Source organism: Apostichopus japonicus, chromosome 21, assembly GCF_037975245.1.
Source record: "Apostichopus japonicus isolate 1M-3 chromosome 21, ASM3797524v1, whole genome shotgun sequence".
Classification (NCBI taxonomy): Eukaryota; Metazoa; Echinodermata; class Holothuroidea; order Aspidochirotida; family Stichopodidae; genus Apostichopus; species Apostichopus japonicus.
Window position 1 is genome coordinate 743,191 of NC_092581.1, and position 20,057 is coordinate 763,247.

General features: G+C 38.6%; 3 protein-coding genes and 1 non-coding gene across 8 annotated transcripts in view; 3 read left to right on the plus strand and 1 right to left on the minus strand.

Annotated features, from left to right (window-relative positions):
* LOC139962906 (uncharacterized) overlaps positions 1–3,373 on the minus strand; it is a 33,645-nt gene extending 30,272 nt beyond the window's left edge. Inside the window, exons 1-3 of the mRNA XM_071963300.1 lie at positions 2,961–3,373; positions 2,134–2,295; positions 398–1,165 (exon numbers count right to left, since the gene is read on the minus strand). Coding sequence (XP_071819401.1) covers positions 398–1,165; positions 2,134–2,295; positions 2,961–3,047 — 1,017 coding nt within the window. The 5' untranslated portion in view covers positions 3,048–3,373. The remainder of the gene's footprint in view (positions 1–397; positions 1,166–2,133; positions 2,296–2,960) is intronic.
* A 1,679-nt stretch (positions 3,374–5,052) lies between these two features.
* LOC139962907 (cytochrome b5 reductase 4-like) overlaps positions 5,053–20,057 on the plus strand; it is a 31,687-nt gene continuing 16,682 nt past the window's right edge. The window contains exons 1-7 of one of the 5 annotated variants that reach the window (XM_071963301.1): positions 5,053–5,731; positions 12,755–12,841; positions 15,086–15,368; positions 15,953–16,053; positions 17,338–17,431; positions 18,068–18,121; positions 19,155–19,212. In XM_071963301.1, the coding sequence (XP_071819402.1) occupies positions 5,633–5,731; positions 12,755–12,841; positions 15,086–15,368; positions 15,953–16,053; positions 17,338–17,431; positions 18,068–18,121; positions 19,155–19,212 (776 nt within the window). In that variant the 5' untranslated portion in view covers positions 5,053–5,632. Of the gene's footprint in view, positions 5,732–11,580; positions 12,185–12,754; positions 12,842–15,085; positions 15,369–15,952; positions 16,054–17,337; positions 17,432–18,067; positions 18,122–19,154; positions 19,213–20,057 lie in introns of those variants that run through there. The other 4 variants (XM_071963305.1, XM_071963302.1, XM_071963304.1 and 1 more) reach the window with 4 other exon arrangements.
* LOC139962909 (uncharacterized) overlaps positions 5,738–20,057 on the plus strand; it is a 47,466-nt gene continuing 33,146 nt past the window's right edge. The window contains exon 1 of the mRNA XM_071963309.1: positions 5,738–6,324. The gene's annotated coding sequence lies outside the window, so the exon portion shown is untranslated. The remainder of the gene's footprint in view (positions 6,325–20,057) is intronic.
* Positions 10,113–10,278, plus strand: LOC139963296 (U1 spliceosomal RNA). The gene has a single exon (XR_011791544.1). It is a non-coding gene; the product is annotated as a U1 spliceosomal RNA (small nuclear RNA).

Sequence of the window (20,057 nt, forward strand, 5' to 3'; positions counted from 1 at the left end):
AACCGTTCAGCTTCATACCTTGCTTAATAGCAAGTTGAAAGCTTTCAATTTCAGCACAAACATTAAACTTAGTGAGTGTGAAAAAGAGTTGCTGACCAAATATTCAGAGGACCACATCTTAGAAAAGTGTAGAGCTTTTCTTGAAGATTTTGCTCATTTTGGCTATAGTGAATTCATCTGATGAAGTTTCAACCAAAATCTGAGAGAATCACCTGAGAGCATCACCTGGTTTATTTGACAAGAAACGGTCCAAATCTTGCTGCTAAATTTGACATTAATTAGACACATCAAATCTATCAGCTGTAAGGGCACACCCATTGGCAAAACTGCTTTCAGGGAAGATTTTAGTGGTGCATCTACCCAAGCAAACAAACACAAGACCCTGGGTCCTTCTTACCTTTGCAGCCTGGTCACATTCCTCACTCCCATCACTGCTCTGGGATCCATTTGATGAACTCTGTCTGCTTTGCTCCTCCAGCTTGGCTACTGTGAGGACCTCCTCAGCTGGTATACGAGAGATGAAGAGATTAGCCGAGTTATCTGAACCATCTAGATCACTGGGACTCATTTTCAATGATTTCTGTGTGGCTGATTCCAAGGAGCCGATTGCCTCTAGGTCCATCTTCACTTGTCTATGTTTTTTCTTACTCTTATGATCTTTTTTCTTTTTCTTCTTTTTGCCCGGATCGTGTTTGTTGCTGTATTTCTTCTTTTTGTGTCTTTTTGTTTCCCCGGCATCCTGTGACAGACTTTGGTTCTTCTTACTGGCACCCCCGGGTGAAGATTTCTCACTGCTTTGAGACTCATTCAGAGATGAACTCCTCTGATCATCTGTCTCCTCTTCCTTTTGTTTTCTCTTTGCCTCTAACGTAGCCCTTCGACTCTTCACCTTGGAGTACATATCGGTCTCAAACAGGTTGGGTACAATGACACCATTCTCAAGATCATTCCAGAAAGGGTCTTTGAGGAGGGCTCTTCTGTCCACATCATCAGGATCCTCATCCTCTTGAAAGTGAGCATTCTCATTTGAATAGATGGATGGGGTCATTTGAACTTCATCACTGCCAACATCCTCTTTGTTGGGACCTACATCTCTTACTTTTGTTTCAGTAGGAGAACCCGAAGGCGAAGCGCTTTCCCCTGAATGTCTCCTTTTGACTGATTTCTGAGAAATAAGATTACAGCTCACAGAAGTGAGAAAAGCTTTCACATAGATACTAAATTTTTGTTTGCAAATAACTTCAAAACTTGTACAAAAACATGAAAGTGCAAATATTTCCAATACACCCATTAATACTGAAACTTCCCTTTCCCTATTAGAGTCATTACTGATCTAAAACTGTACTGGACATTTTGTTTTTCATTTAAAGCAGACAGCACATATGTAAATGAGGATTCTGACTGGAAACTAAAGTGATCATGGGGGAATAGTGTATGGTAAAAGGCATTTATGCAACATTCATTGATCATTCGTTCATTGTTTTTTTTTTCAATATTTCTCCCAAAATCATGTAATGATTCTGTGGCATCATTCTGCAGAGACTGGAGAGCTTTCCTCGCAGTTTTCAATTGAAAATGACCCTGGATGTATGAACAGTGGTCTCATTGCTACAGTCAATGTCCATAATGTACAGTCAAGAGTCCTGATCCATAAGGTTCAGATTCTGCAACAAATTTATTTATGGATTCATCAGAGTCACATTCAACAAATATATAGGCTAAAGTCATAGTCACATTTATAGCATGAACCATTGTTCCTAAGTTATTGTGTAGAGAGAGTCAACATATGAGGGTTCAATAAGAATAACTATCCACACTGTTCTTTCCTCTTATTGATGATCCATAAGGTGCTGTGTATGCGGCTCAGTTAAATGTCACAACCATATACTGTACTGTATGGTTCAGTGATAGTCATAAGGTATATTCATAGTAAAGATCAATATACAGTATGCATTCAAGTTTAGTGTACACAGAGTACTGTTAAAATGATCTATTCACATTCTGTTAGGGTCACAATTCATAATGTATAAGTACACCCATACAGGTAATGTATGACCAATCAATAGGTTTTAAGTAATAGCCATAACCCATGAAGTTCAGAGAGAGAGAGTTTATGATCTGCAGGCCACAAACCTTTTTCTCTCTTTTGGAGGCCGCTTCCTCTTGTTTCTTCTCTTCCTCTAGAAGGTAGTCATCGATCATATCTTCACATGTTAGGAGATGATCTCTTGGTTCATATGTGTCTTCCTCTGGGCCATAGCCTTTCCATCGGACTCTATAGAGTGGTGGCTTCCCCTATTGAATGACAGCAAAAAACAAGGGAGACAGCACCATTCATTACCAGGATTGCAGAATATGGATGGCAGAAATGATGGACATTCAATTGTTTTCCTTCTCTTTACAAGGTTCCTTATAATTTAGTATATGCATTCAACAATAAATAACATTGTTGCTAGCAAATGAAAACTGATTGAAACCTAATTAGACAAAGGGTTAATGCCAATAAATTACATCTCCATTTGGTTTTGTGAACAAGGTCTTAACTTAAGATTTAGGTAGGCTTAGACTTATTTACAGCCTACATCTTACATTAAGTACAAGGTTACTTAGACTAGAGGCTAGAGCTCCCCCTGCCTCTCCCCCATCCTCCTGCAGGACTGAGTTTGACCTTGACCTGCATGTTCTTTGTGCACCTTGTGTCAGGCAAAATGAAATGCAGAATTTCTCTCTACTGTATTGTTCTGATGAACAATCATTGCATGAAAAAAGATTCAGTCCTCTCTGTGCGATGAGGTACTAACTAATTTCTAGATATATTGATGTGCAATTGTCAACTCAGCCTAATGTTATGCCAACATATTCGTCAACACAGTAGGATACACCTGTCACTTTGTCAGTGGAATCCAAAGAATGTACAAAGCTGTTAGTGTTACGTTTGTGTACGTAGCCTTGGTTTTTACCGGTTGTCTATGAACTCCAACGATCTTTTCCACCTCATAAACATTGTCTTCTCCTGAGAACTCAATGAGATCATCAAGCTTCGGCATGCTAAAAGACTATCCGAGCCAGGATTCACGGATAATGGGTCTCTGTGAATATGAGGACCGCTTTTAGTTTTACTCTACGACTGCGAGTTGTTCTTCATCACGGCCGTCGTCCGTACTGACCGCTCTCCGACGTTGAGTGTAGTGCCTAGGCTAATTTACGTGTATAACTATTGTGCAGTTAGGCTGTATGTATACCGTGTTGATAAATTTACACAGCCTTGCAATGCATAGCAGCCGACGTGATTGATGGCAGAAAACTCCATCTGACGTTCGCGCCGGAAGTGGGAGAGAATAGTAAACATTGCGGAATGATTAAAGGAGCCTCTACCAACTGGGATCACATTCAGGGGTAAGAATAATGCGGAATCTGTGTGAATTACAAAGAAAACGATTGTCATGCAAACATAACATAACAGGTTAATCGGTCTTGAACGGCACATTGAAAGCCCAACCATTGAAAACCCCAACACAGGAATACACACCTAAAAGCATATAGGCCTACGTATTTTTTTTTATAAACAAAATATATAAAAAATAAATAATTAAATTGACAAATGCATCCTTAACCCATTAAATACACCCACTCTTAGTTACGAAAGTATCAATGTTTTTCTCAACTTAAAAGACAGACAAATCAGAACAAACAACCCATTCTGCCAAATTATTCCATTCATTCACAACCCAGTTTGAGAGAAGCTAAATTTTCTAATATCCAGACGAGAAGAATTTTAAATTAATTTGAGAGTATATATGATTACGAGTTCGAGTAACAGTTGAAATCTTCAAAAAATCACAAGCACCTACATAATCATTAATTGTAAGGAACTTATAAACCTGTATTATGTCACCTCGAAACGTATGCCCTTCAATGCTATATGCGTTTATGCAGTGGCGTAGGAAGGTACTTTTGAGTGGGGGGGGGTGGGGCTGAAGACTGATGGCCGGCCTGGGGGAGGGGTGTAAGGGGAGGGGCTGTCCCCCTCCCCTTTAGATTTTTTTGGCATTTCCAGGTGGCCTCAGATGCAACTTGGTGCAATGTAGCACACTTCAACACCCAATCCATTTTGTAAATAATTTTGCATTTTCACCTGGCCTTAGATGCAATTTGGTGCTCCAAATGAGATTTTTTTCTCATTTGGATATGAAAAAGGGGTTTTCTGACTTGCGAAGCGGGGGGGGGGGGGCGGAATGATACTTCTGCCCCTCCATATTTTTCACTGGGGGCTGGCGCCCCCCACCCCCCGGTTCCTACGCCCTTGCGTTTATATATTTCCGTACGTAGAAATTGACAGCGCTTACCATCAAATAATCAAAAAGTATAGTAGATATTTTGAAATTTAATTGTCGGGCAAGGAGTAAGTCGACATAAAAGTATCCATATTGGAGAATATAGTGGACGTTTTGAGATAAAATAGAGAAAAGTTGACATTCTCTGAAAAGAATACAAAGCTTTACATGCAAAGTCGAAATTTTGATCAAGAGATTCGTAATTTTGATGAATGATTTATTAAAATTAGAAGTCGACATTTCCAGAAAAAAATACGTCACAGCTTGGAGAATATAGACGAAACTTTGCAAAAGAAATGTCGAAAGCATTCTCTTTGCAGGAACTTGAAAGAAATCGAATGTTTCGTAATTTTGATGAATGATTTAAAATTAGAAGTCGACATTTCCAGAAAAAAAATACGTCACAGCTTGGAGAATATAGACGAAAATTTGCAAAGAAATGTCGAAAGCATTCTCTTTGCAGGAGTGACTTGAAAGAAATCGAATGTTTGAGAAAAAGTCGCAACTCTGACGGTGTTGCCCAACAAGTTGACCACGGGTTTCTTCCCTTCCGCTTCCCACCTATACCCGACTGTTATAGTGCTGCTCTAGCTTGTTTATGACCATATATAGAGGACAGAGTTCCAGAAATCTTGATTTCACATCACCCCCTATTACATGCCAGAGGTTCTGTCCGATACAAACGGCTTGGCAATTTCTCTAAAGAGGGGCGTGAAACCACTAAATCTTTATTCATATTATTATTACGAAATTGAGTGTCATCTGGTATCATGTTTCTTCCACAGCAATTAGCGACCGTCTCGCATAAGTGTACAAACCAATCTATTGTTCACTGCGTGAGGCAGGGCTTGAATAATCATTTTGGGGGAAATTGGGCCCAATAGGCAAACCTGATTGGCTTCTTCGCTTTTCCAAAGCAAATCTGCCAAAAATCAAAGGAAAACATAAGATAGCGTGGGAGAAATGTACAAGACCCTATGGTATCAATCTAAAGCGATGTCGCGGGTGTACTCTGGGCAGTACAGCAATTAGATACGGGAAATAGCTTTGTGAAAATAAAAACGTACCATGCTGTACATAGCTATAGGGTCTAAACAAGGCTACGCTAATTATAGCTTCAACTGAAGGGGTGCTCCACATCAAAACAATAGGGACCCCTGTTGTAGTAAGTGATATGTACATATAAACGATAGAGTCCACTGTGCAACGCGCGTAGATATAGGCAAATTGTCGTGTCACAGGTCAGAAAAGTTGTTACGGGGAGAGTTCATGAATATATAGGCCGGGATGATTCATATATGGTGCTGTATCATCAACACATATATTCTTCATCTACTCGGGTGCTACTGCAGAGGGCAATAATTGTTGGTGGCAGTCCACTGTGCATCACATCTAAAGTAAGTATATGTATATGAGAGTGGTTGACTACGAAAATGGAGGTCTTTTAAGACGTGCTGTATATGTCGTTCATACGGGTACCATTTAAAGGTGGCCTGCAGTGTTATAAACTAGTACCGACGTACATTCTGTAAAGATGTTTGTGGTTAGGTTCTGTACGTGGTGGTATTATGCACAACATGAATTTTGAAGGGATATGGTTGGAAAACTATTGTACTTCAATGACGGATGCATGTTGGTGCAGTGTTCCAAATGGGTTCATGCCTGCATTTATGTTATAGCTAATGCTGCTAGTGGCCCAGTCATTCTGGTTTGCTTCATACTGTAAATGACCAGTAGTAGCAGTTATGACAGGAATCTTTCCATCCGCCATCCCAGGGGCAGATTAATCCCATACCTGGTTTGCCTACTCAATGGCAGAACTGATCCACCACTGGGTCTGATGCAGTGATATCCTCTTGGTTGGCAAAGGTCATCATCCAATTAAGGTGCCAATGTGGCTGCTTTTTCAAAGACTAAGTGCTGCCTGCAGGTTGGATCACTGAACTGGTATATACCAATTTTTACCAAGTGGCCGTCTTATTGATATTTGGTGAGTTACAATTTAATGACTAATTATTAATAACCCCCCCCCCCCCCATACTACCTACAACTTTTTCATCTGACTGTTATAGAGCATCTGAGTTTTATTCAGAACCAGAAAGATTCAACATAACTCCCTTGACCATAACAAACATATTTACTTGTGGGTATAATTATTATGCCAATGTTATACAATCAACAACTTTTATGCCAAAATGTGCCATATCCAAAAAGAGTAGTCTTCCTACATGATATACACTGCATGTACTGTATCCTTAAGGAAATACCCAGATACATTATCTTCACCTAATTGAGCTAAGAAATCAATTCTGCCATCACACAATTACTAATTGTTATTGAATTGTATCTTCTTCATATAAGGTAATAATACAGTAATAACAATGTAGATAACAAATCATGAGAGAACTCCAATAATTAGGTTATGTAGATGTGTTTATTAAACTGTATTCAAGCAGATCATTAAAGCAACTGACATAATGTGATATATCATGGTGACAAAGAACAAAGAAAGTTCTATATTATAGGTATTCAGTAAATCAGCATTAGTCATATATCTAGAGAATGGTACTACTGTACATGCTATTGAACTTTGAATGAATATGAGTAACAAATATGCTAATATACTACAGTTATTTAATAATAAACAAACACACAGCTTTAATTATTTAATTGTGAAATGTTTAAACAATTTTCTGCCAAACCCACTTTCCCCTAAAATCATATAGTATCCCATAATCACTGAGAATTCAGTTGACTCCCTGATGCAGATTTGACCTTCTGACCAGTTTAACATTAACAAAATTTCTGACCTACTGTGCTGTCCGTGCAATACCCTATAAGGTACCCCTTCACAAACTGAAGTTGACCAAATCCTCCAATAGAAAAGGTAAAATAAAAAAAACCATAGCAACCGGAAACTAATTAATAGGTGTCTATATAATAAATATGAATATTACCAATATTGAATTCACCAATTTTTGAGATTTTTACCATGACTGACCTAAAATGACCTTAAATCTCCACCAAAACCCCGAAATGCAGTAGTCATTAAGGGACACATATAAACCAAGGATCCATGAGATTCACTGAAGGTATAGTTGTACAGTAAGCTTGACTATAAGGTTTCAGAAATTTGAAACTGTTGATCTCAAAAGACCATTGACCTCTACCAGAATACTAGTATTCATTTAGGGGCAACTGCCTACCACCCAACTATGAACTTCAGGAAGCTGCAGCTGGTGAGTAGGCTTTTGTACAATGTTTTACATATTTTGGCCACTGTTGACCCCACATGACTTTCAAGTTCAACCTCCCCCACTAAATGAACCTGCAGAGAATGTAATCTAACATTCTAGTTCTACCAAAATAAAGTTTGTTCATTGAAGCTAGGTATAGTGGGTTATCTTGTTTACAAGCCAAATCATCGCATACCCACCCACTCATATACAGACATCACCATCACATCCATTTGCCTTGGTTAAGGAATCAGATATGATTGTAATGACTGTACAACTAAGAAATTAAGGAATATGTCAGATGCTCTCCAGTAATGGTGAAGAACTGTTTTCTTGACCAAAGTCACATATTGGCATCCATAGAAATGACAGCAAACCATTTGAAGTAACTAATTCTGGCAGTGGCAGGATAGTGTAACCAATAATAATATAAAGAAATACAAAGCACCTCTTTTTTCATGTACACGTACAACTTAACTTAATGCAAACAATTTATCTATGAACCCGCCTGCTCAAGAGTCAGCATGAGCATCTCATACTTCTTCCTTACTGTAATAGGAAAAAAAACAATGTTTACACAATATGATACGGTAAGACAAATTAATTTGAATCTAAAGGACATTGTAGTACTCTTCTAAGAGCCCTGTGAGAGTAGCCCTTGAGTAAGGTGTTAATGCCCACTTTCTGTGTCCAATATGTAGTATAACAGATCTACCAGATCCTTTCCCCTAGGTTCACCGTAACAATCGCCTAGCTACAGTAGGAACACAGATATAACACAAGTCACCATAGTTTGACTTTCTAGAATAGTACTGATGACCTTTACTTCACTGAGGAGTGTGGAACCCCCCCCAGCAGTAAAATTGTTTTTTGTAGGTTTTTCTATTACTAGTAGAACTAGTAGTAGCATGGTGGGCTCATAATTGACGTACTTAAGGATTTGATCAACAATGTCTATCAAGAAAATATCCAAATCACTCAACTGTATGTGTTTTTCATATGTGTAGTTCCTCAGAAATGTTATGATCTCAATGTATTTAAGGTTCTGTGCTTATGTACCGTACAATTGAGCAGAATTTGACCACAAAATGTCTGCCGTGTCAAGTTCTTTCATACCCCTAAATTGACACATTCGTCGATAAGCTAACTGTAGTGTAGACCTTAGTGTACATCCATTGACTTTAGATGCTGTTTGCTATGCTCTGAGCCTCTAAGCTCAGACAGGTCAGGTCTCAGAGAGTAGTGTTATCATATTGAGGTAATGTTGGTTATTTTTAGGATGTAAGATTTCCAAATGCCCCAAAACTGTGCAAAACTGGGGGGGGGGGGGAGGGTGTAAGAAGCTTAAAAAATACCACAATTTGGTCAGCAAATAGCTGAAATGGATTAAAATTTATGAAATATGTTATTCTGCTTGACTGCAAAAAGTTTAGGTGGCCTGCTGTATCGTTGCTAGTAATAATTGAAGGTGCATCAATTACGGGGGTGCGTCAATTATGAAGCCTTTACTATACTTATCACCTGCTCCTAGGCGAGTACTAGTAGTATGTCCAGTTAATATGCTACGCTAGCCTAGGCTACAAACTTTCTGCAACTTCAGACAATGATCACCATTAGCTTACCACTGTATATTGGTATTCTCTGCTTATCGTAGGTATGCAATGACAGTATCAGAAAGTTCCAATTTTCTCCATGACAATGTATACTGTCACTAGAGTCTACCAATCTAGCCTACGACTATTAAGTAAGTGTAACTGTAACTAAGCATAGGTATAGGCCTAAGTACTAATATAATAGACGATGTATGTTCCCCCGCCTCATCCAGCACGCACGGCTCACTTAGTATAGTTTTTTGTCTCAAGTGCTGAGCTTTGAAGTAAGGCAAACAAGCATATTTCGCTGATCGCTATCACACCATAAACTCGCAAGGCGTATTCGTTGGTCATATGCTTATCCTACTAAATTCCTGATCGGGTCAGCGATCATATACCAAACAAGACCGGCCAGACGTTTCGAATGTTTACAACTCAGTGATTCATGTAGCAAATAAAACTTGTTCTACCTTCATGCTCCCTGAGTTTTTTTGTCAGGCCGATTCATTTTATACAAGGAGTCGTGTACGCACAAGAATATTATTTTACAAGCAGATTGGATAGTTTTGATCAAATTCAGCCAAAAGCATGGTAATCTATGTATATCATTTTTAATTTCTAAAGCTAGTATTTTTCTTAAAAGATCGTATATGATAGTAAAAACTGTATGCATCATCTTAGTACTACCCTACAGTCGTAATGGGTTGATCACCAATTTGAATATCGTAAAATTAACAGTGAGAATAATCAAAAATTAGATTTTTGCACGTTTGCATCAATTATTTTGAAATCAAATTTTAATTTCTACAGGAATTTATCTCAGATACTGTAAAAAACGTCAACAGATATTATTTACTAACACGTGTGTAAGGTTATCGATACGGAAGTACGTTCAATATGTTGTACTAGGCATTCCTGTGTATAAATATATGCACTGTCTTTATTTAAGCATACTTACCTGGCGCAGGGATTTCCGTGATCATGACGGCGGAGCCTCCAGGGTGAGGCCTGACCATTGCACTTTTCGGTTGGGTTGACCCCTGCGATTCTTTCAAACGTAAAGAACTCGGGCGTATAATTTCTGGTAGTGGAGGACTGCGTTCGCGCTATCCTCCTATAATGTTAAAAATCACGCTTTCACGTTTAGAACTCTCTCCTATGACTAGAGTTTCTACAGATTAATTGCACGTTGTTGTGTCCCCACCCTTAGAGGGTTTAGTCTAAAGAAAGGGTTATAACGATGTACTCGATGCAACATGTCAGTACTCCATGTTCAATTATCCCTGCCCTTTGTTGACAATGCGTATATATAGTTCAAACCGTAATGAGGTGTAAAATCCAGAACAGTGAAATATATATATATATATATATATATATATATATATATAGATATATATATAGATATATATATATGTGTAAAGGGTATATCAATTCTAGTATTTGTTTCATCATTCTCTATATTATATATATATATATATATATATATATAAATATATATATATATATATACATATATTATATATTTATATAATATATGTATATATATATATGTATATATATATATATATAATATAGAGAATGATGATATAGAGAATGATGAGACAAATACTAGAATTAATATACCCTTTACATGTTGAGGGTTAGGTTGCAAGATAATGTTGGTCAGAGGAGAAATTTGATCCAAACTTCAGTGATGCCTTGCATGAAGCATCAGGCTGGTTAGACCCTCGTTTTCTATTAAACTTTTAACTAAACTATGCGCTAAAAAAAACTGGATTCCAGCCTGTTAACAAAGATGGCAACCAGGTGAATTCAGAAGTAACCCAACAATTACTTCCGTCTCGGAGGGGATGAGATCTGCAACTCAGTGGATTGCCCTCTTGTTCAACTCTTGAACGACTTGGATGGCATACTTTCAGCCAACGTCTTAATCATGGAAAGACTTGTTAAGGACGGGATAAATACCTCAACGGACTTATCCCACCTTACATGAAATAAATATTTGATTATACAAATACGTACTGTAGGCCTACACAATCGATTCCGGTTAACTATGTCGTCGGAGCTCTTTCTGAATGGTGGAAAATTGTATTCCACATAAAGCGAAACAAGGGAACGCATTACCAAATAATATAACTCGAGTACCTTTAAAAGAAAAGTAAAACGTTTTATTTAAATTATGCCATGTCTTAGTAACTTTTTTACGCTTCACGTCATTGAAAGTCCCACACCATTTATTGTTCATGTTTCTACATAAACAATCAATGTGTATTTTTTATGTTTTATATAGGATCACTCTGTAAGGATTTCTAACGTTCGTACATCTAGGCACTATCATCTCATTTAGAATTTCAGTTTCAATTTTGCAACTTTGTAGCTTTACAGTTTCATATATAGGCTAGGCCCGATGTCATAAAGTTTGTAAAAGTTTTTTTTATTATTTGAGGTCGACCGCGTGCAAGCTAGCTTCGACTAAACGAGCCACCCTACCTCTTTCAGTAAAGTTTTAATGATGATGATATATGTATATGTATCAAGTTGAACTTCACACTTGACATCTAGTTTGATGAGTAAAAGAATCCCATTGAAATTGGTGGAGGTCGACGGAGGTCAAATTTATCAACTTAGTGAACACGATAACCCCAAAAGTGCATACTTGGTGAAAACCTTGTAAAACATTGAGGAATTCGTGCTAGAGGAGGCGAAGGTCCAATGCCATCGTTGATTTAGCCCTTGTTGATGACTTCACAACTGAAAACTTTATTTGTTGGACTATGATGATTAACACGAAAGTTCTGTGTTGGACCAGGGAGTTGTATAAGAATTATATTTAACCGCCTGGACTCCGCTGCTTAGAGACGCAGATTACACAATCCTAGGCTGTACACACGTAAAACTCAACAAAATTGCCCTTTAGCCCAGCCTTTGCGTTACAACGACAGCTGGTACAGCGTTAATTGGTAATCGCGATTAACGTTAAATGGGAAAGATCAAGTGGTTCGAGTTTTGAATCAATTCAAACGCAAGTCTTTAACTTAAAGTTTAACAACGTCAAAATAGTTAGACCGAGGTATAAAACGTAACTAGGCCTAGATCCTAAGTTAGGCTAGGCGTAGCCTATTGTTACTTCTAGTGACAGTGTACTGTTACTTAGCGTTACACTTACAGTTATGCTAGTAATAGTATAATACTGTATGTGTCAGCCCAACTTGGGTTATGTTGACTGGCGTGCGACTGCTGTACTCTAAGTCAATTGCGAGCTATATAACCCAATTGCATATAAATAAATATATATTTATATATATAGCCTATATATATTATTTATTTACATATATTTATATAGCCATGATTTAAACCATGATAACTAAAGTACTCACTGTATTTGCTGATCTTGTGATGGCATTATGTAGCGTTCAGCACGTATACAGTGCCTTAAAAGTTAGGTATTGACATGAACTATGGATGCCAACTTTTTGGTTGGAGGGGTGGGGACAAATATTATATTGTAGAAATTTTCATACATATGTAAAATGTTTCCCCAAACTTTTACGCAAGCATTGCATTGCTATTCTAGTTTGACATTATCATTCAGTTGTACTCTACCATAGAAATTGAAGTAGGAAGAAAGACGTCATGCGATATATACTGGAGCCGTTCATCCAACTGGTGGCGCCAGCAGGTAGTACAAACACTACGTCTTTGACATAACTGAAGTGATAAAGTTGACATAAATCACTAGAAATAGTGATATCGTGTGCCACATATTCAAAAATGTGGCAGTGGACTGCAGTGTCACACGTACTTCTTAAGAAGCTGTAGTAGAAGCAATTACATAGGAATCTTATTACTTTACTAGCGTCCTACTTAGCTGCTCAATTGTTATTCACTGGACCCTGGATATAGTTAGCCTAGGCGTCTGCTACGGCTGTCCTTTTAGATGGGATATGACTTAAGCCTAATGACAACAATTATCACCACCTCATTTTACTAAATCTGTATCCCTAACAATAGATCCACAGGCCAAAATAACATTGGATGACGGCTTATGATGTCCTAGCTGGGCTTATCACTTACAATCCAATACTAGGAAATAGGCTTAGCCTAACATAGGCCTATGTATGTAGCCTTACCCTTGGTCTAACTTAGGTTCGTCTAGGTCATGACTTAAGCCTGGAATATGTCAGTCAATATGTAGATTTGTACAAAATTAAAAAACATCCTCCATTTGCAACATATTCCCAACACTGTATATGTGGTGAAAGGTCATAAGCAGTATATAGGCCTAGCCAGTTATCTGAGTTTTGAGGTAGGCCAAAGCCTACTCAGCCTATCCAGGTATGTTCTGGCCAGTAACTTATTAGCTATTTGCCTAATGTGCTCAACTATGATTTTAAGGCCTAATGATATTCTCTAAGCATTTTTGGAATAAGCTATTTAGGGAAATTGACACACTGAAGCCACTACTCGTGCTAACATCTCATCCTTTGTGACTGACTGAATGTAGACATGCTTCAAACTGTTTGCACTCTCACTTCATAAGGTGGGATCTGTTATCCTGCATAAACTACTACAAACGTTGCAACATTAACATTAAACTGAGAACTGCACGCACAGACTAATATGGAAGTATTACACAAAAGTAGGTGTGTGTGGGATGTGGGGGGGGGGGGAGAGGAGGGTTACCTTTTCACAGCATTTTCAAGGGACAAATGTGACACTATCTGAGTGGAGCACTAAAATAATAACAGCAAGAAAAATGTTTTTCATGTGCTTCTAAGATACTGGAAATGATACATTCCAGACAGTAAAAGTTGCATAAAACACTCCACTTGCTTGAGTCGTTATGTGAAAAATAAAGTTTTCAAAGTTGGTTCTAAAGTCAGTAGAAAAGTAGGTCCTACTTTCCACTCTGGTCTCCAGAAAGTGTCTCTGTTTGTGAAAAGTATGCTTACTCTTTTAAAAAGACAGGTTGAATCAAATTAAGTTTAAAAATGCACACTTTATGTATGAAAACGTTCAAATGTTCTGGCTTTTTGCCATACAATGCAAAGCGCCCTCACTTTTTTCAAGGCTTCATTGCTTAAATTCACAGCTATACACTGTGTTAGCATTCTTCCTAGTTCAATTTCTATATACTCTACAGACTTCTCCTTAGACACTGCTCAAGGTATTGGCTATTGTATGTGGATTGACTCTCACATATTTGTATGTGATTATGTGATCATCAGGATACTTGACAAATAATACCATCTGAATACAACAACATTACTAGGTTGACTATTTTTATTGGTACTCTTATTACTGTAGTACGTTAACCCATAATGTACTGCATTTAATAAGTCCATAAAGCTCTAGATTCTTGGTAGCTCAAAAGGCAACATCCAGATGTGCATGTTCCTCAGGATTTATATGTTTGACGGAGGTTCTGGTCCTCTATAATAAAGCACTGTTAATAAATCAAATCAAATTCACATGACCCAGGGGATTTCAGAAAGGTTGAAACTGCCAAAGATATTCTCATCAGGCTTTCATAGCTATTTGTTCTCAGCCAACTATTGACCTTTTCCTGGAAGGGGTGGGGGTTGCAATGCATTCTTTGGACAGTTTTTAAGCCTTTACAATTGACAACTTAAACAGAAAAATGGAGACATTTTCAGCTGAACTGTACTAATTATATCATCTATTCTGCTGTTGCCAGAGGCATCTACAAACTATTACAAAAGTAAAACAAAACGTGGTTACCGAAACAAAATGCTATGAGGGTGTGGTTTTTCGACCAAAGGTTTCCGAACTTTCCAGCAGTTTCGCTAAGCAATCAACTTAAACCCACCAGCAAGCTTCTAAGTTAATGGAAGACTGTGAAATAGTTGAGTATTTACTACTAGTCTTTCTAATTCCTTGGTAATCTTTGTTTGTTATACAGGTCAATATGAATAACCCAGGAGGATTGCAAGTCCCACAGGCTCAGTTTCCAGCTCTTAATTCACAACAGCGCTTGTCACCAAATGTACCTGCTGGAAAAGGTGATTCCACAAAAAGCAGACGGAAGATTGGGCTTACTCCAGGACACTCTTTAATGGACTGGGTGAGGATGGCCAACCAGAAAGGACGCGTCTTAAATGGAATTAGCGGGAATATTGTCGAAATATCAAAAGAAGAGCTTGCAAAACACAACCTTGTAGAAGATGCTTGGACCTGCATCAGAGGTGGGTTTTTACATGATCAGTTGACATGAAAGTACTGAAATTGCATGTATAAATGCATGCAGTTTTGAGTACCTAGCTAAGTCAGATTGTGTAAGTTACTAATGGATGTAACTTTTTCCACTGTTCACTACATGATTGTGACTGAAATGCAAGTTTGTCAGTGAATTCCCTCATCCTCCTTCCCTCCACCCATTGCATACAACCAAAATTAGTTGGTGCTAATTGAATAATGTTCTCTCAAATCTCTGCGCTTACTCTTTTGAACATTTGACTTAATATTCTTCCATCCTCTTAAAAGTGGGATTGATGATGGCATACTAGTTTGTTCTATGATCAATAAGATCCTCATTGTACTTGTGATTTGTGAGATAAAGCAGGATAAGAAAACCTCCCAATTTGTGTTGGCCAAATGAAAGAGAAGAATACAGTCACATACTGTAATGTCTTGGGCGGAATTTATTTTGTGATCTTTGAGTGAATCCCTGCTTCTTCCTTGATTTATTACTTTGAATTGACAATAGTGCCAGCAATTTATTTCACCAGCCTGCAAACAATTATTTTACATCATATTTCTGTCACAATAGGAAAGGTTTATAACATTAGTCCCTATATGGATTTTCACCCTGGGGGAGCCGAAGAGTTGATGAGGGCTGCAGGCAAAGATGGCACAAACCTGTTCAATGAGGTAGAAAAGTATCATTTTTTTCTTTGTCTACATTGCCTTCTATGAAATTTGATGGTTGCTGATTTGTTAATATAGTCAGATATTAATTTGTTTCTTTACAGTCTAATGTTCTCTTCATGTTGTCTTCATAGCTATTCTTGAACAAGAACAAGGAAGAGACAGAAATAAAGCACAATTTAACTTCCCATACAAGACCCTCTTGTTCAAGGATGGCTTTTGGCACAAAATTCAAATTTGATATGTTATAGACCTCCCCAAAAAAGTTTAAGTTTTAAGAAATGCCCCTTTAAGCATCTGAGGTGATCCATGGCAGTGGATGGGCTATGTAATATAACAGACCACCAAATGGATGGGAGGGAGGGAGGGAGGGAGGGAGGGAGGGAGGGAGGGAGGGAGGGAGGGAGGGAGGGAGGGAGGGAGGGAGGGAGGGAGGGAGGGAGGGAGGGAGGGAGGGAGGGAGGGAGGGAGGGAGGGAGGGAGGGAGGGAGGGAGGGAGGGAGGGAGGGAGGGAGGGAGGGAGGGAGGGAGGGAGGGAGGGAGGGAGGGAGGGAGGGAGGGAGGGAGGGAGGGAGGGAGGGAGGGAGGGAGGGAGGGAGGGAGGGAGGGAGGGAGGGAGGGAGGGAGGGAGGGAGGGAGGGAGGGAGGGAGGGAGGGAGGGAGGGAGGGAGGGAGGGAGGGAGGGAGGGAGGGAGGGAGGGAGGGAGGGAGGGAGGGAGGGAGGGAGGGAGGGAGGGAGGGAGGGAGGGAGGGAGGGAGGGAGGGAGGGAGGGAGGGAGGGAGGGAGGGAGGGAGGGAGGGAGGGAGGGAGGGAGGGAGGGAGGGAGGGAGGGAGGGAGGGAGGGAGGGAGGGAGGGAGGGAGGGAGGGAGGGAGGGAGGGAGGGAGGGAGGGAGGGAGGGAGGGAGGGAGGGAGGGAGGCAGGGGGAGGCAGGGGGAGGCAGGGGGAGGCAGGGGGAGGCAGGGGGAGGCAGGGGGAGGCAGGGGGAGGCAGGGGGAGGCAGGGGGAGGCAGGGGGAGGCAGGGGGAGGCAGGGGGAGGCAGGGGGAGGGTCAACAGAAGGGCAGTTGCTCATCAGTAGGATCTCTATCACAGAGACTGTTGATGGTGGTCTTTGGGTTTGTTTCTCCTGTTGTGTCTAGATGTGTTTATTCCATCATTTGTTTGATACTGTACTTCAGTAACATCGTAATATATATAGTACCTGAGTAGATCTTAGTGAAATGTTCAGATTTATTGTATCAGTTGGTAAATATGAAATATCTCTTTATTCTCGATGTTCCATCAGTTCCATCAGTGGGTCAATATCGATTCTTTGTTGGATAAGTGCTTCATTGGAAAGCTCAAAATGGACTCTGTGCCTGGGTCACGTGTTAGAGCAAGTAAGTGCAAGCTTGGAGATCCTTTATCTTTTATATATTTCACCTTTATAACTATTATGCATATTAACATGTGTTTTTTTATTATGGTCAAAGATGTTACAGCTGACTACAGTACTGTAGTCCCCAGCAAGTGCTGTGTTGCGAACATCTATTTTTTCAGTGTGCAATAGTTTGGGTTTGGTAACTATCTGTTTATCACAATTCCCAATAAGTTGGAAAGCTGGGCTTATTTTTTGTTGGGGGGGGTTGTTTTTCATTGTAGACCAAGAAATTTGCAACATTACATCATAAACAAAAAATAAACTCTATGTATTGATTTCCAAGATGTTGTTGTCATTACAATGGGATATAAATAGGATATAAAATCTAAATAACTAATAGTGGTAAGAATTCATGATTATACCAGCATCTCAGAGGAGGCTTCAAGGTTAATGTTATGCATTGCTTCTAATGATCTAATTAAACTGTGTCAATACCCCCCACCCTACTCAAAGAAATTTGGGGACTGATGGTTTAAGTTTTTTAAATTGTTCACTTTGAAACAATCTATAATCTGTGTACTCTGTATATCTTAATCCATTGTAGAGCTTTCTTTTGCTTTCACTACAAGTGCTCCATTCCTTTGTCTCATTATAGGTAAAAAACCAGTCACAGCACCATTACTGAAACCACCTGAAACACAAATTGATGGTATGTACAACTATGGATTAACTACCAAACTTCATCTTAATCGTACTCACAAAACTTACAACCCAGTTTTACATGCTCTGTCACAGCTTCTATTAAAGTTGAGTTCACAAACCCCCTGAGAGTGCAGGGCAGTGCTCCAGGGGTGTGAAGTTAGAGACAACCAATTTCCTGAAAGGAGCAATTTAGTAATTTCTATAATCTAATTTGACTATTATGCCCAAATCTGTCACAAGCTGGAACATCGTTAAAAACCAAACAGTATATTCACATCCTAATGGTTAATCATTATTTCAGGTTAATGTAGAATAGGGCTGTTGTTTTATAGTCACATTTGCTTGTTCTGGACTTTGAGGCGAAATATGTTGTCATAAATTCAGTGTGAGTATATAATTCTCTTTTATCTGGCCACCGAGTAAAACTGTTTTACAGTATTCCAGAACAGGAATTGTAGAAATCGAGGAAAGACGTACGGAAGTCTTCCAACTTAGCTGCTCCCTCCCCATACTGCAGTCAGTACCGTAGACAAACCAAAGCTGCTGGCTGGTACTCGGTATAGGAATTATGTGATATTGTCAGATTACAGCACAATTAGCTACTATGTAAGAACTCAATTTGACTGCAAAACTTTGGTTACCCCAGACTATGTTTCCTATTAAATTTAAATACCGTGTAAAGATACATGAACATTTGGACTTTTGTCATATTATTAGTTGAATCAAACAAGCTTGAAGTTATTGAACTGAAACTGGTTGTTATTTTAGTATAACATCCAAATTAAATTAAATAAATGCAAAGTTATGCTTTAAAATTGATTTTGTCAAGTGAACCAATTTTGTGACAGGTTAAAACCATAGCTTTTCCCATTATACTAAGATTTATTCATTCTCACTAGTTGTCCCTGCTTGCACTCCAGAAACAACTGTATTTACTAACGGATCTTATCAGTAATTTTGAATTTGCTAAAAACACTTCTTCTTTATTCTGTCAGTAAAGACATGGTTGCTGAGATAATCACACCCTATTTTGTTCGCAGGTAAAATATCGGCCGTTTCTGTTCAAGTACCAACACACGAAGGTCCCCCAAAAGCCAGGTACGTTAGGATACCATATAATTTAATATTAAACACAATCATTGACAACTATAAAATAGATGATGAGTTTTAACAAAAATTACAGGTAAATTGGTTATTTTATAAAATGACTTAGATAAATATATATAGTCTCACATGTAGATCTGCATAATATACCATTATGGGTCTATTTCTTTATCTTCCTTACCATCAAGAAATGATACTGACATGTGGATATGAACTTGGATAAGAGTTGCAGACTAATCAGTAAATCCATCTCCTTACTGATAAACAAGAATTTTATCCAAAAACAAAGAAAGGGATTATTGAGGATTTGTTTACACAAAGTACTCAAGCATTTGTAAAGATTTTCTTTGTTTAACTATTGTTTTGGAATAATCCTTTCAAGCTGCAACAGACTTGCCATTTGTAAGCAAAACCCGGGCAGTCTTTGTTCAGGACTTTGTTCATGCTTGGCTTGTTTTTGCAAAAGTACTCAACTTTAGGAAAGGAACAACCTGTGGTTGTACCAGTGCCAGTAAGAGATGGAAAAAAATACTATCAGTGTACCTAAGAACAAAAGCAACCTATAAATTATACTTTAATTGGTCAAGACTGGAAATTAGAAGTTAGGTCAACAAGATGGGATGGAAATAAACAAGAAAGTTTTTCTTATCGTAAATTGCCATCCATAATTTATTATCTTTAAAGCTACAACCCTTAACAGTACATTTTGGTTTGATGGTGTTGACATGTCTTTTTAACAAAAACAATTGATTATTGCAACTCTTGAAGGATGACTTGAAGCAGAATTTTAGTCTTGATATTTTATAGTCCAAGAAAGAAAAAAATGTTTGAATGCCAGT